The sequence below is a fragment of the Ursus arctos genome, unplaced genomic scaffold (genome assembly GCF_023065955.2).
Source record: "Ursus arctos isolate Adak ecotype North America unplaced genomic scaffold, UrsArc2.0 scaffold_6, whole genome shotgun sequence".
In the NCBI taxonomy this organism is placed as follows: domain Eukaryota; kingdom Metazoa; phylum Chordata; class Mammalia; order Carnivora; family Ursidae; genus Ursus; species Ursus arctos.
Genome location: NW_026623078.1, coordinates 84,324,282 through 84,350,821, shown reverse-complemented (window position 1 = coordinate 84,350,821; position 26,540 = coordinate 84,324,282). Strand labels below are relative to the sequence as shown.

The 26,540-nt window shown below is 55.9% G+C and overlaps 1 protein-coding gene across 2 annotated transcripts in view; it reads right to left on the bottom strand.

Annotated features, from left to right (window-relative positions):
• Nucleotides 1-13,050: 13,050 nt before the first annotated feature.
• Nucleotides 13,051-26,540, bottom strand: part of DENND3 (DENN domain containing 3) — a 52,241-nt gene continuing 38,751 nt past the window's right edge. Inside the window, exons 18-23 of one of the 2 annotated variants that reach the window (XM_048212411.2) lie at nucleotides 23,397-23,536; nucleotides 20,910-21,064; nucleotides 19,562-19,695; nucleotides 15,094-15,212; nucleotides 14,875-15,012; nucleotides 13,051-14,641 (exon numbers count right to left, since the gene is read on the bottom strand). In XM_048212411.2, the coding sequence (XP_048068368.1) occupies nucleotides 14,441-14,641; nucleotides 14,875-15,012; nucleotides 15,094-15,212; nucleotides 19,562-19,695; nucleotides 20,910-21,064; nucleotides 23,397-23,536 (887 nt within the window). In that variant the 3' untranslated portion in view covers nucleotides 13,051-14,440. The remainder of the gene's footprint in view (nucleotides 14,642-14,874; nucleotides 15,013-15,093; nucleotides 15,213-19,561; nucleotides 19,696-20,909; nucleotides 21,065-23,396; nucleotides 23,537-26,540) is intronic. The other variant, XM_048212412.2, reaches the window with a different exon arrangement.

Sequence of the window (26,540 nt, the reverse complement as noted above, 5' to 3'; positions counted from 1 at the left end):
AGCTTTTATTCTGCAGGTATATTATTCTGCATGTTTTTAAATTATAAGCCAGATTTACAGTAGACACAAGCAATTTAGAGAAAAATACGATTTTCATTTCCAAGGTTATAATTGAAAACAGAAGTACGTGCTGCCCTTCGCTGTCTGCTGTCCGAGCCCTTCAGGCGGCAGCCGTAGCCAGTGACTGAGCCTCCCTGCACCTCACGGGACGCCTGCAGGCATGTGCTGTCGGGTCTCACGTTTTGTTGGTGCTGCAGTTATCAGAGAGTATTTTTCTTTATCATTATTTTAGAAAAAAATTTTTTTCTTTCAAAACTGGTTTTCTTAGAAGAAACAGCGTTTCTTCTTTTCCTCAGAGATTCTGACAGATGGCGCGTGGGGCAGGCCTGCCTCTGGGCAGCGGGAGGTGGCGGCCGCCCCCACCCAGCACCAGGAGGAGGCAGGGTCCCAGGGACGCCGTGGGCGGGAGAGGGTGAGCTGAGGGTGACCTGCGGGGACGCGGGCAGCGTCCCAACGAGCAGATGGCTCCCAGGCAGGTGCGCGCACATGTCCACGCCCGGCCCCCCGGCCCCGTCGTCTTTGTCCGAAGCTTCCCGGAGAGGTTGTGGACTCTTTCGTTGCACTTTGACTCGTGTTTAAACCATTTGTTGGGGAAATCATGAGGGCAGAGCTCCAGGCGCGGCCTTGCCCCCTGGCTCCTGCCGCCAGGCCTACCTCGGGTGTGTGGGACGCCTCCCGCTGGGACTCTTCTGACCTCTTCTGACCTCTTCGCCTGCTCACCCCACTTGACGCTGGAATCGGAGCAGTGGCCACGTGAAGCCGGTGTCTGGGACCGAAGGAAGGCCCACCCCCCGGAGGAGTCCGGCCGTGTCTCTGCTCTCAGCATCGAAGCCAAACTCGGGCTTGGGGGAAGGTGCCGTCCCGGACCGCCGCAGCTACTCGGGACGCTCTCCAGACCACAGTCTTTCTGTCACTGGGCAGCTTCTGCTTGTCTTCTCGGGAATGGTCAGTCTCCGCTTCCGGATGTCACCTGGACGCAGACGATGGTAATACTTCGCTGCCTCAAGTTGTTTTTTTAAATAAAGAACTTTAAGATGCATGAACAATCATGCTGCAATATGAGCGTTCTAAAGCAAATATATATACATATACATATATATTTCAACATGAGACGAAGCAGTTTTTAAATAAATTACTTGAATTTTCTGTGTATTCAGAGGACTGGCTGTCTAGTGTCCTTGGCCGGCCTCTGGTCGTGCCGTCTCCCAGCCGCTGGTGGCATGCGACGCAAGTTGTGTCTTGTGTCCGAGGAGCAGTGGGGCCCGTCCGCATCGGTCCCCGTCCACTCAGGAGCCCAGGACCTCAGAGAGTGGGCGCCAGGACGCGCGCGTTTTCCGTATGCTCACACGTGAGGCTGGCCTTGTGAACGTGGAGCTCAGGGAGAGTCCGTCCTGCTGCTGGAAGCTGCTGCTGGCCTTGGCACGAAGCCCCAGGCTCCTGCGCGAGCCGGGCTGGGCACCCTTGGCAGGTCCCTGCGTCCAGTTCAACCCATCCCCCTGATGGCTGTGTGGCTGTGGGTCCCCCCGCACTGGGTCTCGGGACCCTAGTTGGGTCCTTGAGGTCACAGCGTCCCGTCAGGGCGGCGTGCTCCAGAGGGGTTTCCCCCTACAGCCGGAAAGGTGGGCAGCAGGAGAGTGGACGATGCGAGGGGGGTGGACCAGTCCCAAATCCAGATGTGAAGTGAACGGAGCATGTGCCTCTGGTTGGGGGGGGGCGCAGCTTCCTGGGCAACCCGCCTTCCCCCAGGGCCAGGGCTCCCGGGCACTGCGTGTGCCCGACGCACGGGGCCTGGCTGGGACTTGGTGTGTGGGCACGAGGGGCTTACGGTGGGACCGGCATTCACAAAGCGTGTTAACGCTTGATGTCCCAGCCTTCCACGTCACCATGCCCTGAAATAACAAGGACCCAGAGGACACTTGGTTGAAGCCCCCATTAGAAGAGGAACAGTGCCCCCCTCGTGGGCACAGCTGGCCCGGGGTGGGCTGCTCTCTGCCCCTCAGCGCAGGAGCAAGTGCGGGGTGCCTCAGTAGATGTCTGAAGGTTTTGAAGCCCTGGGATGTTTTGACCAGTCTTTCTTATTACTCCGTGGGTCTGGTCAGTGTGCAGACCTGCAAGGAGAGGCGGTGCCTTGTGGCTCAGGTCAGGGTTGGTCTCCGGAGCTGCCTTCCTGGGCCCTCGCTCCAGGTGTGAGCACAGAGGGCGCCTCTGCCCCCCCTCGCAGGGAGATGATTTCAGGATCGCAGTGACTTGAACACTGGAGTGTCTTCACATGTGTCTTAAGAGCTGCGAGGAGGAGCTGGCCGTTTGCACAACGTGGTTGCGCTCTGTGGCTCGGTGGGGGTGGGTGGAGGGGTGTGTTTTCTTACACGGTAGCTCAGGTGGACCCGGCAGGGACGCAGGAGAATGTCTCGGAGCAGGCCATCTGCAGCCTGGTGCCGGAGGGTCCTGTGACAGGCCCATGTGTGCCTGCTGGGTGGGCTGGCAGGCGTCGATGCCCGGGACACGTGGCCCCGGGGTCTGTGGGCACAGGTCCGTGGGCTGGGAGTATGGTCGGCAGGGATTCCGTTGAGTTGGTTGCTGGGTGTTGTAAATGGGCTTGTTACCAACATGGGGTGATGTGGGTCTGATTTGCCCTTTTGTTCCCTGTAAAAGTCAACTAAGTGAAGAATCTCGCAAAGAGATGATCCAGACCCGTGCGGCCGAAGTCTGGACTGTGCTGGAGCCCGGGGCGGGGGGGGGAGGCGTCCGCTTCAGGCCAGGCCACCTGCCTCTGCACCCCTTCGTCCCTGTTCTGTTGGCAGAGCGCCGTCGGGACCTTCCCAGGGGCTGAGGGCTGGAGCGGGGGCAGGTGTCTCATCCTGCAGCGTCTGTCCCCCACCTCCGACATCCGCCCTGGGAGGTCCTGGAGCCCCGGTGAGCAGCAGGCTGGGGTGGCCAGGCCCCCCTCAGAGGTGCTCAGGTATGTTCCTTAAAGGTACCAGTGTGTGGGGAAGTGGGTCTCTGACCCCCAGATCCTCAAAGGGCGACCTCTCTGTGGGGCTGCAGGAAGCAGGACGTGGTGGGAAGCTGAGCTCGGGCTGAGGCCCAGGGCTTTCTGTCTGGCCCCCCGCCTCAGTAGCATGTGACGCTTGCGTCGCGTGTCTGACAACTCGTCGAGGAGGTGCCGACTGTTCCCTTCTGAGTCTGATGGTTACTGTGGCGGCCGGAGACGGTGACCCGTCACTGACCGGGTTTGTAAAACACCCGTTCACAGACACAGGCCCGCCTCGGAAGAGACACCCCCGAACATTCCTTCCCCCAGCTGTCCGGCTGCTGCTAGCTGAGCCGCTGTCCACCCTCCGTCCACCCTTTGTGAGGGCCGGCCGCTGGCAGCCAGGCCTCTGGGGAAGCTCGCTGCTGCAGACAGACCTGTGTCCGTGTTGTCCCTGCAAGCGTCCATCTTCTGCCTGCTTCCGGGCCTGGGGGGCTGCAAGCCCGCTTCTGAGCCTCCTGCAGTGGGAGTGCGGCGACTCGTGGGGTCCATGCGGCACAGCCCTGGACACGCGTCACATCTGGGGGCCCAGCCTCAAAGCTGCTCGTTACCTCCTTGCGGGAAGCCAGCCACCACCGTCCTGGCCCGAACCCCGAGTCAAGAGGTGGCCCCGTGGCCGGCCCATCCTCGGGAGCCGGCTGTTTCCACCAGGACCTCCGGGAGAGCTGCGTGCCCAGCCCCCACCTGCTGGGTCCCCTGGCTCTCCCCGGGCTGCCCGGGCACCTCCTTGTGCCGTGGATTGACTGAGATGTCTCTTGGTGGCAGAAGGACCCATTTGTTGGCAATGTCTCTTGTTACGAGAGAAACTCCCCAGGCATCTCGGAACAACACTATTTAGTTCCATTGTGAACTGGCCACAGGACAACTTTTTTTATCAACTTAATTAAGTTGGGGCAGTGTAATAGCTCTTGCTGATTTTAGCAACGATATAAGTGTGTGTTAAACACATAATGTTTTATGAGGAAAAGGGATTATAAAGAAGAGTAATACCACATATTAACTTTTTTATTAGGTGATGAAAAGTGGCCTGATGTCTGTGTGTCTGTACGCGGAGCCCTCGGTGTTGTTTCTTTCCAGGTATCCTGAGCTGCGGGTCTGCCTTGTTTCTGTTGTGCACCCGGTTCTGTTTGTGGAGTGCTCCGTCTCCCACGGAGGCCAGGCTGGCCTCCCCCCGGGGCCTCCCTGGGTCTGTTTTGCTGTAACTCTGTGGTTAAATCTTAATAAACCTTTCCCTACCAGGTGACCACGTGGGTGTGTCTGAGTCACTTCCCCCGCAGCCCCTCCCTGTGCCTTCCTGTGGCTGGGCTGGGGAACCTAGGCCTGCCCCCCCCCCACCCCGGTCTCATGGCGGGAGGGCAGAGCGCCCCCAGGCCTGCTGCTGAGTGTAGACAAAGTATGGGCTCATGAAGTCTCCCCAGAGCCTCTTCCCCCCCCCGCCCCCCCGCCCAGTTCCCAAACCTGGGGGCCGTGTTGGAACCCCCAGCACAAGCCGTCTTCAGCCCAGGCCCCTCCAGGACAGCTCCTTCGGCCAGAGGTGAGGAGCTCACGGCTCTGCCTGCCTCCCAGTGTCCAGGGGTGCCCCAGTGGGAGCTCAGGCCCAGCCGGCTGGGGGTGACACCCACCCAGCACGCTGGCTATACCCAGAGGGCTGACCCGGGGCGGGGGCCCCAGGACAGGTGTGGCCACAGGTCTGGCAGCCCCTCCTGTGAAGGGGGGCAGCTGCTCAGAAGCTGGGCCTGCATCTCCAGCCACACAGGTAAGCAGCTGAAGCCTGAGGTTTGGGGTGCCTGTGCCTCAGGCTGGGTGGGGCCCTGGGTGGTGGAAGCTGCTGCCACACACCCCCTCCCCCCACCCCCATGGCCCCGGAGGAAGCAGAGGGGGTGGGGGTTTGCCCAAGGCCCCAGGGCCAGTGATATCCGAACCCAGGACGGGGCGCCCAGGAGGCTGGGCTGGGCCCGGGGATGGGGGGAGGAAGGGAGGGGGCGCGTGGTCTCAGTGGGGCCTCTGGGGATGGGTGGTGGCAGGAGGCTGGAGGCCCCTAGAGCTCCCTGCCGGCTCACCTTCCTGCTGCCTGGAGCCACAGCGCCCCCTGCCGCCCGCCCGGCCTCCGCCAGCCTCACCTGGCGCAGGTGTCGCCTGCCGGGCTAGGGGCGGGACGGAAGACCAGCCACCGCCCCCCCCCCCCCCCCCCCCCCCGCCCCGCCACCGCTCGCCAGATCGCACGTGCTGATGCAGGAACCGCACATGGGTTTGCGGTCTACGTGTTCTGTTTAGCAAAGTGTTTGATCATACACATGTAGACGTCTCCTACATCCTTTTAATAAGATGAACAGAGGTTTTTGTTTTGGGGGATTCTGCTTTTTGTTAGTGAAGTTTCTATCTGTCTACTGTGTATATCTCCTCTATCTTTGTAAAAATGCAGCCCTAATTTAATTTTTCTGGGGGATGCGCTTTAGGATTTTCCTGGGAAGAGTGGGACACCTCAAATAGGACATATGTAGACAAGAACAATTTATTTATGAAACGGTTAAATTATTAATGAGAGAGGTCACATCGGGCTTCCGACTCCGTCTGGAGAACACATTGGTTGTAATTATCAGTCTTGTCTGTGCTTCCACTAACGTGGCTCCTTAACACCATTGTGTTACTTGGTTCTTCCAACAAAATGGAAAAGAGACTGTGTTACAATTTTTAGATCAGGAAACCACTAGGAGACCGGAAGGCGGACACGCAGGGTTCTATTCCAGGCTCTGAGAAATGATAGAAAACACACATACACTCAGACAAGAGGAGGGACCCTGGAAGGAAGGGAAGCCATCAGACTGAAGAAGGAAACACAATCTGAAGTGCTCACAGGGTACTTCTGCAAAGGGTTGGGGAGGCACTGAGTTGGGGGACGGAGGGTCCGTGGAGAGGAGGTTTGCAGGCAACTAACACGTCCCGTAGCTCTCTGACAGGAGGGGACGGCTCCAGGACCGACCCTCACCCTCGAAGCTGCTCGAGCGGCTACGGAGGCTTTGGACGTGGCTGGGCCTGCACCGTATGGAGGGAGCGGAGATGGGCATCGTTTGTTAATTGGAACACTGCCTCAGTAACGTATGTAATCGAGGATTGATTGTGATTTGTTTCTTTGATTTCAATTATTTTTGCTTTAAAACTTAGCTTTATTGAGGTATGATTTACATGTGATGAGATTGACCAATTTTAAGTGCACAACGCGATACGTTCGGACAAGTGTGCAGTGTGTCCACCACCGCAAGCACGATCTCTAATGACTCGCACACTCACACGGACGGCCGGGCAGTTCACGCCTCGGCGTGTGCCCGAGGGAAACGAAGACACACGCTCACGCTCCCACAAAAACGTCCACCACGCATGCCCACGGGAGGGTATCTCGTCCCACCAAAAAGTTCCCTTGTGCCCCTCCGTAGGCCCCCCTCGCCCCTCGTACCAACGCGACGATCACGGATCTGCTCTGTGTCACGTAGACCTGCACAGTGTGATTCGTTCTCCTGGGGCGTCGACATTTTTGAGGCCCGTGTGCGCTCAGGTATCATGAATTTGCGCCTTTGTTGTTGTTGAGGGTGACCAGTACCCTGTGTTTAGCCACAGGACCGCCGACTGACATGCGGGTCCTTCCACCTTCTGGTTCTTTCACTGAAATGGCCGCGAACACTGAGCACGAGCCCGCGTAGCTGTACACGTTCCGTTCTCATACGTCGCCACCGGGGAGGGACCGCTGAGTCGCGTGCGACGTGCATTGTTCACGTGACAAAAAGCTACCAGCCTTTCCTGGGGGCCCCATGACTGCAGCCCCAGCGACGAGCGAGGGCTCCGGGGGCTGCGCCTGCTCGCCACCGTCCCGGCGGGGCCGGCTTGTCCTGTGTTGGCCACGCCGGCCACGCCGGCCACGCGGCGCTCGGGCAGGGCTACCCCGGGGGCTCCGGGCGCACTCGGAGGCCCAGCGTCTCTCCGTGCCTGCCGTTTGTCCATCTTCTTTAGTGAACTGTCGAACTGGACTCTTTGTCCTGTTTCTTAGTGGGTTTTTCTTACTCCTAGGTTCTTGAGGATACAAGTCCTGCTAAATGTTTAGTCTAGTCTGAGAGAGAGACGTGTGCCTTGTTCTGAGCTCAGAGGGAAAGGCCGAGAAGTACGGTGTTCGCGGCGGGGCTGTCGCGGCTGCTCTCGAAGCAGCTGGAGCTCTCGCTGTGCGCGGCTGGCCGGGAGCTTCCGTCCTGAGCGGACACGGGATTCCGTCCGGGCTCCTTGCGAATCTGTTGAGATGAAAGTGCGTTTCCCTTTCTGAGTTTGTTCACGCGGTGAATTACATCCCGGGCTCGAACGTCGGGCCCGTCTTGCATTCCTGGGATGAATTCCCTTTGGTCATAGGTAGTCTCCTTTTTACTTATTGCTGGATTTGAATTTCTAAAATGTTGTTAAAGATTTTAATGTTTATGTTTATGAAGGGAAATGGTTCTGGTTGTTGTTTTCTCCCTTTGTAATGTCTTGTCTGGTTTTGGTAGCAAGGTAATATTGGTATCATAAAATGAGATCGGGAATGTTCACTCCTTATTTTTATGAAAAAAATTAGCATAGAATTTACACGTTTTCCTTGTGTGTTTGGACGTGTTCGAGGGTGAATCTTTATAAAGATTTATTTATTTGTTTTAGAGAGAAAACATGTGAGGGGGGCGCAGAGCAGAGGGACAGCGAGAATCCCAAGCAGGCTCCACACTCAGCACAGAGCCCCGCGCGAGGGCTCGACGACCCTGAGATCATGACCTGACCCAAAACCAAGAGTCAGACGCTCAACGGACGGAGCCACCCAGGCGCCCCTGCTGGTGAATTCTTTACGAAATTGTCTTCATGTGAAGGTTTTAAACTATGGGTTAAATCTCTTGATTAGAAATGAGGCTCTTCAGGCTATTTCTTCCGGAATGAGCTTTGTTGGTTTGTGCCTTTCAGATGTTACCATTCCAGCCCAGTTGTCAAACTTATTAGCATCAAATTCAAAATATTCCCTTAACGTCTTTTTCAACAGCTGTAGGATCCATAGTGATTTTCTTGTTCTGGTTTTTAACTGAGGTGAACTGACTACGGCGACAGGCACAGTGTGCGAGTTCTGACACACGCACACCCGACTAACGGACACACGTTCTGCACAGAACATCCTCTCACTCCAGAAAGTTCTCTCTTGAAGCCTTCCAGTTTGAGCACCCTACAGTCACACTGATTAGCTATCGGGCGACCACTGATATGAATTCGGTCACCGTGGATTAGTTTTGTCTGTTTTGGACTAAATATGAGTGGAAACAGAGGCTGTAGCCTTTCTGCCTGGCAGCTCCCACTCCGCACACCGCTCCTGAGAGTCGTACGCACCGCTGTGTGCAGAGTGGGCCGGTCTCTCTTCGCTGATGTGAGCACACGCCACATCCGTTCTCTGGGTGATGGGTGTTTCCGGTGTAGCGTGATCACAAAGAAAGATGCTGTGAACACAGACGTAAGAGGCTCTTTGTAGACACAGGTTTTCATTCCTCTCAGGTAAAACACAAGGTGAGGGGGACACCTGGATGGCTTGGTCGGTTAAACGTCCAACTCTTGATTTTGGCTCAGGTCATGATCTCAGCGTTGTGAGATCGAGCCCCATGTTGGAGTCCCTGTTCACAGGGAGTCTGCTTGGGATTTTCTCTCTCTCTCAAATAAACTTAAAAAAAAAAAATGAGGTGTGGAACTGTGGAGTTGTATGGTAGGTCTGTCATTAAGAAACTGGCGAACAGGGGCACCTGGGTGGCTCAGTCAGTGAAGCGTCTGCCTTCGGCTCAGGTCATGATCTCAGGGTCCTGGGATCGAGCGCCACGTCCAGCTCCCTGCTCAGCGGGGAGTCTGCTTCTCCCTCTCCCCCTGCCTCTCCCCCTGGCTGTGCACTCGCTCGCTCACTCTCAAATAAATAGAATCTTTAAAAAAGGAAAAAGAAACTGGCCAGCAGTTCCCCCGAAGCGGCTATGCCGATTTACCGAGCAGTGGACGACCGCGGTCATTATTGTGACTCTTCAATAGAAGCTGTTCTGATGACCATCAGGTAGGATTTCATCGTGGCTTCATGTCCTTCCTAAATGACTAATGATTTTAAGCATCTTTTCAAATTGGCATCTACGTATCCTCATTGGTAAAGCATCCTTTGCCCATTTCTTAACTGGGCTGCTGGTCTTTGTATTGACTTGTAGAAGCTCTTTGTACGTCATGGGCGTCAGTCCTTGTCAGATCCAGCATTGTAAATATTTCCTTCCAACTTCTTATTTCTTGATGTATTTTAATGACGTACAATTTATCATTATTTTCCTGTTTAGCTTTTATTGTGTGTGCTCCAAGACATCTGTATCTGTACCAAGGTTGCCAAGATATTCTGTTAGTTTCTGGAAGTTATAGCTTTACATCCACATGAACCACCTCGACTTAAATTTTTTGAAGTGAGATTAGGGTTGAGCTTCTTCCTATTTCCATGCACTTATCCAGTTGTCGCAGCAACTGGGTATTTGTTGAAATGATTTCCTTACTGGATGGTCTTGCAATTTTTGTCGACTATCAACTGACTGTACGCTTGGGTCTCTGGATCCTCCATTCTGTTGCACGGATCTGTTTATGCCCCCAGTCTTACGTCTTAATCACTGTAGCTCTGGGGGGAGCTTTAAATCACAGTGTGAGTTCTCTAGCTCCGATCTTCTCCAAGGTTATCTTGACTGTTCAACTTTGCATTTCTGTGTGTGCGAGCACACCTGCGCGTGTCAAATTGTCAACATACGTACTTTTAGATTGTGTTGGGATTTGGATTGGAATTACATTGAATCTGCTGGGTTGATGTGGAGAGAACAAACATCTTTACGGTATTTAATCTTCTCATCCATAAACATAGTGTACTTTTTCATTTATTTAGGCCTTTTAAAATTTCTCTTAGCAGTGTTTTTGAGTTCTCAGTATACAGGTCTAGCACATCTTTTTCATTAAATTTATTCCTATTTGATGTGTTTTTAATGCTATCGTAAGTCGTATTTTTACATTACCCAATTGTTTGCTGTTAAAATAGAGAAATGCAATGATTATTCTATATTGACGTTGTATCCCACAATCTTGCTGAATTTGCTTGCTCTAATACTTCCTTAAAAGACCCTTTAGGATTTATGTAATCAGTAATGGTGGCTGTGAGTAAAGACAGTTTGTCCTCCTAGTCCAGTCTTTTAATCATTTATCTTTGCCTTCGTGCCAAGGCCAGGACCTGCGGTGTGGTGTGGAATGGGGGATAAAAGTGAGCGTCCTTGCCCTGTTCCGTCTTAGGGGGGAGCAGCCAGACAGCTGCTGACAGGTGGGACGTCAACCGTCAGGTGGGACGTCAGCCATCAGGTGGGATGGGTTCTCCGAGTCGGCCTGAGGAAGTGCCCTTCGCGGTTTGCCGGGATAGTTATTGTGGACGATTATTTTATTCTGTCAGTTTGTTCCTGCATCTGTTGAGTTAACCACTGTGGCTTTTCTCCTTTCTTCTGTTAATATGTGGAATTTACAGACTGATTGTTGAATGTTAAATTAACCTTGCATTCCTGGGGCAAGCCCCACTCGGTCATGCGGTTTGCCCTTTCAGGATGTTCCTGGATTCAACTGGCTGATGTTTTGTTCAGGAATTTTGCGTCTGTGTTCATGAGGGGAACCGATGTGTACTTTTATTTTCCTGTAAGATCTTCCGTCAGATTTTAGCATGGCATCATGCCGGTCTTCTAAATGGGTCAGGAAGTGCTCCCTATCCTTCTGAAAGACTTCTGTGGGCTTCTAGTAGCCCCTCCTTAAGAGTTTGTTAGAACTCGGTAATGAAGCCCGCAGGGCCTGGGAGTTCCTGTGCGGGAAGGTTTTTGACTAAAGCCAGCCTCCTTAGTAGATGTAGAACAGTTGAGATTTTCTTTTTTTTTTTTTTTAAAGATTTTATTTATTTATTTGACAGAGATAGAGACAGCCAGCGAGAGAGGGAACACAAGCAGGGGGAGTGGGAGAGGAAGAAGCAGGCTCCTAGCGGAGGAGCCTGATGTGGGGCTCGATCCCATAACGCCGGGATCACGCCCTGAGCCGAAGGCAGACGCTTAACCGCTGTGCCACCCAGGCGCCCCTGTTGCTGTTGATTTCTAAGTTAAGTTTGGTGTGGTCCGAGGACATATTCTGTAAGATTTCAATCTTTTCACACTTACTTTATGGCCCAGCGTGTGATCTAGCTTGATGAACACGATGTGCGCTTGAAAAGAAGGGGTGCTCAGCTGCTGTGGGGTGCAGCGCTCTGTAATGTCGGGTCGCACTGGCAGATGGCGTCGAACCTTCTGTGTCGCTGCTGAATTTTTGTTTACTGGCTCTCTCACCAGAGAGAGTTATCAGCCAGCTGAATCTAGGAAGGGTGTGCGAGTCTCCTGACTCCGAGTGTGGGCTTGTTCGCTCCGTGGGTCTTGAATCTCCGTTAAGTGCACATACCTGTAGGGTTATTATGTCTTAGGATTAATAACAGTATCACAGGGCACCGAACTGCCTTTTTAGCATTCCGCGCACTGGAGTTGGAGTCTGTTGTCTGACGCGAATAGCGATACGGCGACTGTGCCGTCTGCCTGGCGTGCTTGTTCCAGCTTTCACGGCTCCCCCCTCCCGCCTCCCCGGGTTGGTGTATTTAAAGTGCATCTCTTGTAGACGACATGTGTGTTGGTCTGTGGCTTCTTCCAAGGACGCCTGTCGCTGCATTTAGGGTGCGCCCTAATCCAGGATGACCTCATCTTGAGATCTCTGGGGCCACCCCCACAGGCGCTGGGGTCAGGACACGGACTGGCCTTTCTGGGCCACTGCAGTGGCTGTCGCACGTTTGCAAGCTCTGAGTATTTTCACAAGTGCTCAGCCAGGCAGCCTGGCGGGAGCAGTATCTGGGCTCTTCTGGGCCCAGCAGTGGAGTGCCCTTCTTAGTCACCACACCAGCCCAGGACTCCGTGCACTAGGCCTGGACTAGGGTCCCTGGTCCTCTGCCTCACCTACAGCCCTGGGCCACCTCTGTTCCAAGTCGCAGAAACCCAGAGCTGTGGAGTCCGGTGCACGCTCAAGGTCATGCCGTAGCGAGCAGTAGCAGCACAGGTGAGACACCAGGTCCCGAGGGTCTGAGCCTCTTACCCAGGGGATTCCGTGGCAGTGCGGCAAGCAGTACAGACCCTTCCAGGCAGCAGACACAGCCGGGCAACTCCGCCTGGCTTTCCATCCCAGCCCTCCCCAGCCACGCACAGAAAGTGCCCCTTCATCTTCCTAAGGAATCTTCTAGAAATGGACAGAAGTCATGCACTCACTTTTAATTCAGATGGTTCCGAGGTTGTCATTTGAGAGTGGCTGATGAGAGCAGATCGTAAAGACGGCACCAAGCGGTCCTCTGTACGACGTCGGCAGTACCGGGACAGGGCAGGCTTTTGGTCGGCGTTGCAGCCTCGTGCCGGCAGCCCCAGCAAGCTTTCTCTTCTTGTGTTTGAAACGCAGCTGCAGAGCTGAAATCGTATTAAAGTAGACTGGCTTCTTGTTCAAGATAAACACTTTTTCTTTTTCGTACCAACTTAATTCAGGTTTCTAAAGCCAAGGCGAGGAAGGCATTGTCTGTGTAGCGAATTCCAGCTCTTCTGGGGCTTCCCGTGACAAATCCTTCTTCACGGAACCTCCTCAGAGCACAGAGGAAACACCGAAGGCACAAAGTGCCCTTTCCATTTTAACAACCGCCACCGGCCACTCCATCACTGTCAAATAAGATCTTGGAAATTATCACCAAGAATAAAAGGAATGAAAATTCTGCATTAAAATAACTTGATACGCGCTTAGAATGAGTCAAGAGCAAACCCGAAATGGTCTTGTATTATTATATAGCTCTCTCCCATGAGTGAATGTGGGGAAAGTAAGGAGGCCGGACAACAGCGTTTAGGAAACAAAGAATTTATTATTGACAAGGTGAAAATATCTGGTTACGTGTGGATTGACATTAAATAACTTAGGAGTATTTCTGACAAGATTTGACCGTAATTTTTCATGTGTTTACAAAAGTAGAATTCAACCTTCTGTCCTTTTCTTTGCTATGGCCGAGTCTTCCTTCCAGAAGTCAGGAACACACCCTCTTCGTAAGCGTAGTCGGGGACATGAGGCTGCCCAGCTGTTCTCTGCACCATATTCCCAGAACACCCCAGAATGTGGGTCAGGGATCGGGACCTTGCAAGATGCTCAGGTCCTGCGACCTAACCCAGGGCCTGGTCAAACCTTCCGTCTGGAGGTTCTGGATGCTACTGAAGGTCGGCCTGTCCTGGGGGCCTGGCGAACACCCCCCCGCAACCTCTCAGGGCGCGTGAGGTCTGGCGCGGCGGCTGAGCTCATGGAGGGTCTGTCGGGGACGGTGCTCTCGGGCTGCTGCTTCCACATCTGGTAACTAGGTCAAAACCTGCTTGCTGGACACCGAGGGAGGAACAGCTCAATGTTATAGTAAAAATGTGTACAAGGTCTTTTTTGCAAAAACTTGTTTTTAGCTGATAAGATCATCTCCGGTTAAATAATAAAGCACCATCTACGAAGGTCTATCTGCGCACAAGAGGCAGACGGTTGAAGTGCTACGTGAGTGAGTGGCAGCAACGTCACTAGAAAACTCGATGACAAATGCTATTTTAGGTGGAACTCTTCATCGGTGATATTTGGTAGCAAAGTCTCTCTAGGTTTCTTCATTTAAAAACTTGGCATTAGTTAAAGGAAAAGAAACCCAGAGCTGGCGTCAGCTCGCCCAGCCGCCGTCCAGACACCCTGAGCACAGCGCTGTCCCCGCCCCGTCCCCCACTCTGAGCAGGCACAGCGAGGGCAGGCACAGATCTCTTCAACCACAAAGTGGCCATTTAAAAAGCATCTCCTCTCATAAACTTTGCTGGAAACAAGGGGCCAGCCTAGGGCTGTAGGTCTCCTGCAGACCCGACGCTTACTATACGCTTGGTGAATGAATGAAATAGAGGAAACGCAAACCAGGCCTGAGGTCTGCAGGTCATACGTGATTTGGCTACATCGCTTCCCTCAGGCTCTGGTGCTGGCCCCTGGTCCTGGGTTCTGGAACTTTCTAGACAACACCCAGGGTAACTTCACAACAGAGCCTATTAGCAAGTTGATCCAGCCGCCTGCCTGAGAAGCACCCCAACCTGACACGCTGTGGGTACGGTTCAGTCAGGGAAGTCCGACACACGGCCCTCCCCCACCAGGCCCGGAGCGGCTCCCCAGCCGACGCCCTCCGAGAGCACCGGCGGGGGCAGAACATAGCCTGCTCAGCACGTTCACCCGCACCTACTCAACTTTCCAGATGGCGATCTTCCCTTCCCCCCTGCCTGACCCACTCAGCACGTATCTGTCCTCGGCCGAGCACAGGGTCTTCACCGTGTCCATGTGGGCCACCAGCTCCTTTTCCACCGTCTTCCTCTCCGCGTCGATCACGTAGATTTTCCCTTTGGATTTCCCCTGTGACGCACCTGTGCCACCTACCCAGATCTGCCAGGGAGAAACGGTGGGGGAGGGGAGGCGTTGGCCACACGCAGCCCAGCTCGGGAAACAAGACCCCCTGTAGGTGTGCTTTACCCGGAATACTGAGTGGAATGGTGCACCCCCAAATCCAAGTCCTTCCTGGACAGGCCTCGAGTGGACGAGGCCAGGGCAAGAGCTGGAGCTGGGAGGGGAGGGGAGGGGAGGGGAGGCCCCAGGGGAGGCGTGGCTCCTCGCCTTACCTGCTTCTTCACCCTGATCATGCAGCTGACCTCGGAGCAGTCCTGAAGGTGAACGCTCTGAGGGCGCTGGGTCAGGTCCTTCAGGCTCCAGACGTAGATGCTATCGCGTCCGGCACACGCCGTCCAGAGCTGCTCCTGCTGAAACGGAAGTCACGGTGTGGCTGCTGGCGGCGCGCGGCTCCGGGGCGCCGGCACAGACGGCGCTGCGGGGACACGTACCTCGGGGAGGAGCTGGAAACTGAGGAAGGAGGTGCTGGTCTCCTTGAAGTTCTCGCTGATCTTCAGCTCCTGACAAAGGAGTCCGCTCGATGTCACAACTACGATACTGTTCCCTGTGCCTGCGGGACGAAGGGGCTAGCGTGAGGGACGGGGACGCACCCGGGCACAGGGATGAAGCAACTGGAAACGTCATCCCGTGCACCCAGCTCCACATGCGGCCCGCACTGGCGCCAGCCGTGCACTCCTGGCGACCCCCGTGGCCGTCAGCCCCGCCGGTACCGACAAGGAGGCCACCCCCGCAGCCCCGGCGAGGACACGGCAGCTTTGGGAACCCTTCCCGCCCCGTTGTTCTGGCTCTCCTATCCCCTGAAGCCACAGGCAGTCCTCGCCCCGTCGGGGATGAGCATCAAAGGTGACAGTGGCACACGTCACCAAGTGCTTCGGTGTCTGTGGATCACTCAAATGTCCTCCTGCAAACCACGAGTCGCCCCAGCTGGAGAGCTGCAGGCGGCCGGCGTCGGCGCTGCTGCGAGGCTGGAAAGGCCAGGCTGCAGGGCAGACCGAGGGTCGTCTTTCTGAACGGCACACGTGCCGCGAGGCTGTCCTTCTGTGTTTCCTGCCCGTGCCCCCTGCCCCCAGCGCGAGGCCACTGCGCCAGCCTCAGAGACATGGGGACAGGCGGGTGCAGCCTCGGGGAAGCGCCAGCTGGAGGCAGAGGTAGGCGGGAGCCCCCGGATGTGCCTCTCCGGCTTCGTGTCGCAGCCCAGCGCGCCACAGGCCCCGACACTCAGCCTCCACACAGAGGACGTGGAAGCTCAGCTGGGCTTTCAGTCATGGAAAGCGAGAGCGGCCATCACATGTCTCTTTCCTGCTGCTAAGCTCGGGTCAAGGTGGTTTTCCTGGGACCTCAAAAGCAAAACGTCATCCTGCAGACGGCCCGTTAGCCAGATACGCCATCACCCACTTGGACTCACCCGGGAGGCCCTTGGGATGCTGCGGCTGGTTGGGAACACTGGGCGCGCCCTGTGAAGGCACTTCTGCCCCCAGGCCCCCCTCATTGCACTGGACACAGAGCCCCAGAAGGGGCCCCGATAGGACAGGGCATCGGACAGAGCAAGGCCCAAGAGGGGCACGTGCAGCAGAGCAACAGAGGAGGGCTACGGTCCCCGACACTCAGCACGCTGAGGACGATGGCGCTTTGGCCTCTCGCATCCCGTAGCCGTTAGCAGGCTCTGCAGGGGGAGGGTGGTATTCCGTCTCACGTTTCAATGAAGACACAGACTCCCAAAGTGACCAGCTGTCTGGCGGCAAAGCCTGGATCCACACTGAATGCACCCACCTGAAGGCCGCAGCCTGAACCATGGGGTGTGGGAAGGGGGAGCATCCCTCCTAGCAAACGACCCAGCACATGGGCACGGGGTGCCCGAGCAAGGGCAGCCGCCGCGCAGCCCCGGGGGACATGGAGGTCTGGGGTCGCGCTCCTGTTCTCTCCCTCACTGTGTAACAGGCACCTTTCAGCCCAGCGTTCGGTCAGCTCCGGTCGTCCAAAGTGCATCCAGGGGTGGACACACGCACACACTCTGGACATCAACCGAGGCTGAGGCGTATGGTGCTTGAAAGAAAAGCAGACTCATAACCACACACACCCAGGTTTTCGCTGAGGTACTTCCCGGTCCTCGAATAAACGTGCCAGTGCTGTCACAGTCCACCTTGCCTGAGCATCTGGTGGGGGGCCGCCGGTGTGGCTGGAAAGAGCGGGAATACCCCCAAAAGAGGGAACCCAAAAATGTATGTATAAATGCTCAAACCCTTGGCCGACTGCTAAACTGTGTGTAAACAGGAGGCAAGACCGCACAGCTGGACGTTGTAGCTTCTCAAGCTGGAGAGGCTTCGTGAGGACCTCGGGCACCCTGCGGCACCGAAAGAGCCATGCCTACGAGAGTGAAGACCACGCACCTGAGCCAGGTGTTATGTGCTCCAGGGCTAAGGCCGAAAGTGAGATATATTTACCCCAGAAAGCCAAAAACCAAGCGTCTACACAGGATTAAAACGACTGGCCGGTCAGTAATGACCTTCTAGGACAAAACCTAGTGGTTCTTAAAGAAGGACACAATCCAGAGTCTCCTAGATGCGTCATCAACAACTTCCGGGATACAATAAGAGCCCCTGTACACGTGAAGCCCGAGGATACGACCAGAACTCAATGGAAGAAGGGCGCAGAGCGGCCCCACAGATGATCCGGGATCCGGCGGAGGACGACTTCAGACCGACAATTACGAATAAACATAACAACTCACAGGAAGATATAAAGAGGACGGGTGGACATGAATTTAGAAGAGAAATGGAAATTCTTAAACTGAAATGAAAATTTGCTGGACAGGTCCTGCAGCAGACAGGACACAGATGAAGAAAGGTTCAGGTCTTAACTAAGCTAAAGCAGAGGAAAAGAAGGAAAAAATTACAGCCGTGCCTGAGACCTGCGGGATTTATCAAATAGCCTAATACATACATTAGAATATGATGTTATTATATATATTACATTCTAATATAATTTTATAACACACACAATTAAAATCCCAGAAGACACGGAGGAAGAGAATGGAGAAAAGAAATACTGGAGGGGATAATGGTTAGAAGTCTCCCCCACTCACGAAACTAAACCGCAACGAGACACACAGGAAGACCTTCCCGCCGAGCACGCTGCCGTCCGACTCGTGAAAAGCGAAGACAACCCTTCACGCAGCCACAGAAACCAGACACGACACATGCGGCCGAACAGTAGGAACGAGGGCAGATTCGTCAGGAACAAACAAAGCTACCCGACGACGGAAAGATATTTCTGAAGTGTTGGGGGGAAACACAGTCTATCAGCCTGGAACCTGCTGACAGCCGACCCCGGTCGTGAGAAACGCTAAGGGACACGACGCCAGACGCAAACCAGGAACGAGGCTCTCCAGACATGGTAAATGTATGGGCAAAAATCAGTGAGTACTTATGCAGAAATTTTAAAAATATTTTCTGAGGTTTATCACAGCTGTAGGACTCAAATAGTGCTTTAACGCAGTAGCGAAAGGAGCGGGAAGCAGTAAACAGAGTGGCTGATGGGCCGTGAGCTGCTTACGGGACACGTGAGGGGACGTGTTGCTTAAGGTCGGCGCCAGAAGACATCGCAACCCTTCAAGCAACCACTAAAGTAAAACAAAAAACGCACAAAAATGAATTGGATAATTCTCCTTCGCTGCCTTCTTTTAGACGGAGTGACAAAAGCAAAGAAGGACAGGTGGCAAAGGGCCGGGTGGAGGGGACAGCGCCAGAAGTGAGCAGACCGGCACGACGTCTCTGCAGACGACGCGCACACAGCCCACCGGCCCGGCCACCGCGGATGCCACCGCACGCAGCCACGAGGGCGCCCACGGTAGCACCCAGCCCGGGTGTTGGTGAGGATGCGGAGGAATTGGAACCCTCCCCACAGTGGCGGTGGTGGTGGCGGAAGAGTCGGAGGGTTTCTCAAAGGGGTAAACACGGGGTTAACCCTTGGAGGACCACGTCGCGGTACAGCCCTATAACCAACTAGAACTTGGCACACAGCGCAGGTGGCCCTGAGCATACGAGGCTCGGGAACGGGCAGCTACGGCAGAGCCCCTGCGGCGGGGTCGGTGTAGGGAAGGCCCGGGGACAGGCGACGCAGCCCACGCGGCAGAATCCACCACGGGTGCCCTCTGGGCGGGCGCTGCCTGGAGAGGGGCGCAGAGGAACTTTCCGCTGTGATGGGAATGTCCGGGTCATTGGGCGGTTATGTGGTGTACGCTTTTGTCAAAATCCAATGAAAGACACTCAGTTTGTGCATCTTACCATACGTAAAATACGCTTCAAGTTTAAAAAATGGCTTTCACGACCATCACCCTGGCATCTGGCACAGCCCAGGGAAGACGGGAAAGTTCAGACGACGTTTGCGCTCTGGGATGCTCCCAAACACAGGCCCTATGCCCGAGGCCCAGCCGCTGCACCTCCCTGTCCCCGCCCCCGCCCCGGGCAGGACGCCCAGCCCAGCTCCACAGGCACTCTGGCCCCACGTCTGTGCGGAGGCGCACCCTGCAGGCCCTGCCCCGCTCGCCCTGGGCTGGGGGCACGTGGGCCACACACAAAGTGCCGGGGCCACAGAGGGCTCCCGGAAGGAGCAGTGATGACTCCTGGGGGCACGTGGGCTGCAGTCCCGCTCCAAGCAAGGCCCAGGGTGAGCAGGAGAGAGAGAGAGGCAGCGGGTGGAAGGGTGGCTGGCGTCCCGGCTGCCGGGGAGGAGGGAGGCCCAAGGAGCCGCAAACACAGGAGGGGAGCAGGGAGCCAGCGAGCACAGAGGAGGGGTCGGAGTTGGAAGGCTGGGAAGGTGCGCGGCCAAGGAAATAGGCTGTGAGCTTGCGTTCAGTCCCCTCTTCCTGGGGCAGGGGGCGGCAGGGGACGGAGGACTTACAGCACCACAGGTGGCCGTCATGCAGGCTGATGGACGAGAGCCTGCCGCCGGGCAGCTGGAACCTGCTGGTCACGCGCAGGGAGCTCACGTTCCATGCCAGGACAGTCCCGTCCGCGCTGCACGAGTACACCTTGCTGGCGGTGTGGACACACAGGAGTAAGTATGGCTCGAAGAGCACAGTTATGTTACCTACAGTCCAGCATCCAAGCAAACACCATCCACGTCCACGGAGCGGTTCGTTAGCACGTAACCGAGGCCACGGGGAAGATGGTTTTCTGAGGGTGCCTCTCCTTGCCCCGCGGTGTTTGCTGCCGGCTCTGGAGAACTGTAGCACGACCGCTGAGGCCAGCCGAGCTCGTGACCCAGGGCGAGAGCAAGCACGCTGTCCCAGTGCAAGGTCACAAAGGAGCCCCGTGTCAGCCGCTAGCGGCTACAGGAGAGGGGTGTGCGTGAGCCAGTGCCACGCGTGGCCCCTCCTGACAGTGAGCAATTTCCAGGTCAGTGCCTTATGTTGAGCCAGGCCCCACTGAGGACAGCACCCCTAAAACTCGGGACGAGGAGGTGGGGGAGGGTTGCATGGAGGAGAGCAGCAGAGCTGGGGGTACCCGTGCCCTGGGCTGGGCTGCCTGTTTGAAGTAGGTGACCTTCGTGCGTCACGGAGCCTACGCTTCCTTCACAGACGGAAATGGGACCCTCCGCATTCTCCAGTCTCCCCGGGACACCCACTGTGTGCCAGGCCCTGTTCTAAACACAGGACGCACAGCAAAGACAGAACAGACAGGGCCTGCCTCTGAGCTGATGTTCTTCATACGGCAAAGACAGTGGGTGAAGCAAATACATCTTATGGACTGAACTGTATCCCCCAAGAAAGAATGCTGGAGTCCCAACCGCCAGGACCTCAAGTGCAAATACTTGGAAATAGGGCCTTTATAGAGGCAGCAAGTTCAGGTTATCAGGGTGGACCCTGATCCAGTATGACTGGCGTCCGTATCCAAAGGGAAATTTGGACACAGGAAGCACCGTGTGAAGACGGAGAACCGGAATGACATGTCTGTAGGCCGCAGGTTTCAGGCTGACCCCCAGACGCCAAGAGCGGGCGAGGAAGGCCACCTGCCAGTTGCCGCTGACCGTCCCACTTACCCTGCAGTTGGCCTACGGGAGAGACCTGCTCCTCTGTGCTCAGGACCAGAAACAAGAATGTCGTCTGACTTGGCTCGTGACAGACCTGCTTCGCTCTACACGGCCGGCCTGGCCCCGCAGGCAGGTGCCCACGACGACTGAACCCTTCCCACTCGGGGCTCCCCCCCCCCCGCCCAGGAGCCCTTCTCCCAGCGGAGCCCGGCGGTACCTGGGCGTCCCGTGCTGGACAGCCAAGTCCGTGACGCTGGAGCGGTGGTCGGTCAGCTGCTTGTTGCAGGACATGCTGTGGGCGTTGAGGATGTAGATGACCGAGTCCTCTGCGCCCACCCACACCTGGTTCTGCTCCGCCATCGCCATGCAGTTCTGACGGCGGCCAAGGAGAGACGGCGGTCACGTCTCGGCCGCCACGCAGTCCTGTCCTACAGCTTACTGCCCACACCGCCCCTCTGCCCCGGGGACACGCGGGTATCCTGTGAGCCCCGGTCACGTGCTCTCCATGGACCAGTATGTAAACTTGTTATGTGTTTTCCTTAAGATTTTATTTATATATTTGACAGAGAAAGAGAGACAGCAGCAGAGGGAGAGGGAGCAGCAGACTCTCTGTTGAGCAGGGAGCCCGACGTGGGACTCGATCCCAGCACCCCCGGGCGCCCCAGTTTTACTTACTTTTTAAAGATTTTATTTGTGAGAGAGAATGAGAGCATGAGTGGGGGGAGGGGCAGACCGAGTCACCCAGACACCCCTAAAAATTGGTAGTTTTAATTTTACCAATAAATATTCCCATAAGTTAGAAAAGGATGCTAGCTTACTAATTTCAGAATTAATCGTTTGAAAAAGCCCTTTCTTGGGGCACCTGGGTGGCTCAGTTGGTGAAGAACGTGCCTTCAGCTGTGGTCATGATGCCAGGGTCCCGGGATCGAGTCCCGCGTCGGGCTCCCTGCTCAGCGGGGAGCCTGCTTCTCCCTCTGCCTTGCCGCCCCCCCCCCAACTTGTGCTCACGTTCTCTCTCTCTCAGATAAATAAAATCCTAAAAAGCTTACTTGTTTGGTACCAAACAAAGTATATATTAAAAAAAAAAAAGCCCTTTTTTTGAGGCATGTACCTGAGAACTGGTATCATTTTAGTAAAATGTCTTTCTTTAGTGACCCAGAGATGTCTGAGAGAAACTGCTCTGAACCTCAAATCTCAGAGGATGCAGCATTTTCTTGAGATAATTATCTGGGTTTTCTTCTTGTTAAACAGTACAGAGAGTCCCAGCGAGACGAGCACAAAGGTGTTCTCGCGTAAGTGGGAGAACTCACTGCTTTACCTAAATGCTACGGCCTGGCTGGGAGCAGCACAGACGGCCACATGATGCAGCCTTTTGATTTTATCTTAACTAGGATTTTAAGTTATTCTGTTATTAAAAAAATCTCTGAAATACACATAACTAAGATTCAACAGGAAAAAATTAAATTTAGAATAAAAAATGATTTCTTCAATTTCTCCTTGTTTTTTTTTTTGTTTGGTCTCAGGCATTATTAGACCTTAGTAACTATTTTATCTTGAATCCTGGTACTTTATCATCTGAGGCTCACTGTGGATTATGGGGGTAAATAATTTAACCTCTTACTCTCGGCTCACGTGAGGTCTGCTGCTCACGCATGAAGAATGGGCTCAGCCCCCAGCAACATGCGTCTGAATTCACGGTATTTGTTGTTCACAGCAGTTCTGAGAGCTGCGACTCTGCCCCAGGTGGCCACATTACTTTTACGTGATGGAATGTGGCCACAAAGGTTGATACGCAGTGATGCTGAACGCTGAGTTACCTAACTCCGCTAGACTGTTCTCACATTACACCTGAACAAACAAGGTTTCACGGTAAAGGAGGAAGGAGTGAGGATTTCCCTAGCAACACCTCTTGGGACAGCAGCTGCTTTTCTACGCTCAGAGCGTCCCGAGCAGATGACTCCCACCAGACGGCCGGTGGGAACGTACTCTGAGACGGGGGACAGTGTGGAAGAGAGGCGCCGGGGTCACTGAGCTGACGTCAGGCCGCGGCCCCGGAGCAGCAGCGCCTTCTCACCTGCGAACACCGGGATGCAAGTGAAACGTGCCAGGCGTGGCCCCGGGGCCTGCGGGCGCCTCGCCACGCAGCGTGGAACGTAAGCAACGGTTTTCAGAGCTCTCGGGGAAGCAGGGCTGAGTGTGCGTCCCACTGCCCGCCACGGGTCTTACACAGGACCTTGGATTGAGGGGGTGGGGGCTATTCTGGCACGAACTAACGTGATCTGCTTTATTTAATTAAAAAGTCACCAGTTTACAAGCTCAGACCTTAACGTCATGCCCATGTGCTTTAAACTTCTCTTGGTTCTCAACCCAAATATGTTAAGATCACGCACATGTCTGCTTGGGACTGGGGACGCAGACATGAGATACGACCGCGTCCGCGTCACTGAAATCCGCGTTCGGGTTCCAAGGCCGGGGGTGGGGGGGTGGCTAAGCCACTGACTGCTCTCGAGAATAAGAACATTCACGGGACAGACCAGGTTCCCGTCCAGCGAGAAACCTCACCATCCAACCTCCTGTTTTCCGCACGGGGCGCTGCTGTGGGGTCACGAGCATCCCACTGCCGTGTACAGGTGGATGCGTCCGTCTCTCCAGAACCTGCAGCTGGATCTGGGAAGCCGCATCGGAGGGCACTGGGTTTACTCACCAATTTGGAAGTCCCCACTTTGAAGCAGTGCTGGTGAATCGTCCAAGAGGAAGCGTCAAACACGGTCACCTTGCCTTCGTTCAGAGCACACCACAACTTGGGGTGGGCGTCCGCCACCTTCTCTGCGGGGTCCAGGTGCCCTGAAGAAGGAAGCACGCGGACGTGATTTCCAGGGGAAGCCCTCTGGCGCTCCAGCTACTCGGGTACCACCTGAGCCGCTGCCGGGTGCCAGGCGCCAAGCCGGCCGGGACGGGAGGGAGCGTGGCGGGAACCACCGTGCCTGCGGGGACACGCTGGTCTGACCAGAGGACCACGCAGGCAGCGGGCAGGGCGCCTGGCCTGGGCGGCTCCCCGAGCTGGGGTCTGGAGGATGGCTGCGCCGTCACCGAAGACCAGCGCCCCAAGCAGACGGGCAGGAGCGCAGCAGGGACAGAGCGCGGCAGGGACAGAAAGCAGGAGGGAGGGCGTGCAGAGAGCCGGGGCAGGAGCCGCCGTGTGGCCCCGGCGCACACCCCCTGCCCCCCAACCCCTCCCGACCCTCACCAACACTCGGTGGGTCGGGCCTGCGTGTTGGCCATTCTGACGGTGGGAACATTTCGCGCTGCACTGTGACTGGCTTGCATTTCCCCGACTGCACAAGTGGCTGACGGCTTTAAGTGCCACGCGGAGGGAATCTTCTGGGGGGAGGTGTCCTGTCTCTTGCTCATTTCTGAACCAGGTGGTGTTACTCTCCTTGACTTGAGCCTCTTGTTGGCTCTGCCGTGTTGCCAGCATCCTGTCCGAGTCCGGACTGCCTGTTCGCTCTCTTGAAGTGTCCTTTTTTTTTTTTTTAATTTATTATTTGAGAGAGCAGGTGAGAGACCATGAATTGGGGGGGAGGGGCAGAGTGAGAGGGAGAAGCAGACTCCCCACTGAGCAGGGAGCCCGCCGTGGGCGAGTCGAAGGCAGACACTTAACCCGCGGAGCCACCCAGGTGCCCAGAAATTGTCTTTTTAAAGTCCATCATCTTAGTCAAATCCACCAAGCTTTTCCTTCACGGCTACTTCTTCCGTATGGTCTCCTCCACCCCAGGTCGTGAACGTGCTCCTGTGTGCCAGCTACTGGAAGCTTGCCCGCTTCATTCATTTACGCTTGCTAGTGCCTTCCCATGTACCTGTCCGTCCACTTGGAACTGACCGTGTGTGACCTGAGGTGCGGCCAAGCTTCATGTTTTCCGTATGGATGCACGATGTCCCAACGTCATTTACGGTGACGACGCTCTTTCCCTCAAGCCCCTGCTTGGTCGTATCACCTCTGTCACAAATCGAGGACGCGTAAAGGTGTTGATCTTTCTGGGGTGTTCATTCCACTGGCCTCCGGGCCCCCTTGGGCAGATACCACCATACACACTCAACCCCACCAGGGACTGCGATGCTTTGAGGCTGGGCTTCAGTGCCGGAGGGCTGGCTCCTTAACGCTCGGGTAACCCGTGACGTCTGGAGCCCCCACTAACGGGTTTACCAGGACTCCCCTTCTCAGCAGGTCCTGACCAGTTTTGTCCCTGTCGCCCCCCGGCTCTGGCCTAGTTTCTCAGACACCACTTCCAGAGTTGGCAGACAACCCACAGGAGAAAGGCGCTCCACAATTCTTCATGGTGGTTTCATACTTCATCCGGCCCTTCTAGATGGTCTCAGAGCTACTCAGCCCACCACGACGGGAGGCCGGAGTCCAGTCAGCGTTAATACAGGACACCGACTTCAGTCTAAGGACACTCATTTATCCAGACCCCACGATGAGAACTGTCTGTCTGTGGTGTTAGAGTCAACGAGCAGCCGTGACTGGAGGACTCTGGTCCGTCTCTAATGGGGCGAGGTCCAGCTGGGCTCTGCCCTCCTTCACGCTCAGTCTGTCACTCTGCGGGGTCCTCGGGATGACCGGTGAAGAGAGAAAACTGTCCTCTCCTGCCAGGAAACAGCTTTGGCACCGAGCTGCCATTTGCCCATGAGGAACCAGTGAGCTGGGGGACAGCTGTGGGGTCAGAACCGCGAAGGCGACAGGGGAGCACATCCATGGTGCTCACTGTCGCTCACCTCACGCTCCAATGAGCCGAAGCAAAGCGCCCAGACCGTGAGGTTCTTTTCTGCCCAAAACGAAATCCTTTGCTTTCCAACTCGGCGATCTCAGTGAGCAACCCTCCCGCTGCAATTCTTTACAAGTCAGACGTAAATAAAAGCATCCTCGTTCCTGCTTAGACCTGCGGCAGCTCCCGTTCCTGTCCGACCTTCGTTCTGCCGGAGGCTGCGGGGAGCCAGGAGGTCCGCGGCCGGGAAGACGGCCGCACAGCCGCGCCGGATGAAGAGGACCCGTTTTGCCATGCGTTCGGACGCGCAAACGCACCTACCACTCCTCAGACGAGATCCCGGGTGTAGTCGCTTAGGACAGCAGGCGCAGATTAAATGCCCCAAAGGAAAGGATGTGAGTGCAAGCACTTTCTAAACTGCAAAGTGCCGTGCAACGTGAGGAACAGCTGGGTTGCAGCAGAGTCTCCATGGAGTGTCCTGCCCATAGCAGGCCCCGCGGGCTCCCCCAGCTCCAGCCTCCACGATGCGGGGTCTCCGCGGGCTCCCCCGGCTCTGGTCTTCATGATGCGGGGTCTCCGCAGGCTCCCCTGGCTCCAGCCTCCACGATGTGGGGTCTTCATGGGCTCCCTTGGCTCTGGCTTCCACGATGCAGGGTCTCCACAGGCTCCCCCAGCTCCGGCCTCCATGATGTGGGGTGTCCATGGGCTCCCCTGGCTCTGGACTCCATGATGTGGGGTGTCCGCGGGCTCCCCTGGCTCTGTCCTCCATGATGCAGGGTCTCCACAGGCTCCCCCAGCTCTGGCCTCCATGATGTGGGGTGTCCATGGGCTCCCCTGGCTCTGGACTCCACGATGTGGGGTGCCTGCGGGCTCCCCTGGCTCTGGACTCCACAATGCGGGGTCTCCGCGGGCGCCCTGGCTCCAGCCTCCACGATGTGGGGTATCCGCGGGCTCCCCTGGCTCTGGCTTCCACGATGCAGGGTGTCCACGATGTGGGGTCTCCGTGGGCACCCTGGCTCCGTCCTCCACGATACAGGGTCTCCACGGGCTCCCCTGGCTCTGGTCTTCACAAGGTGGAGCCCACG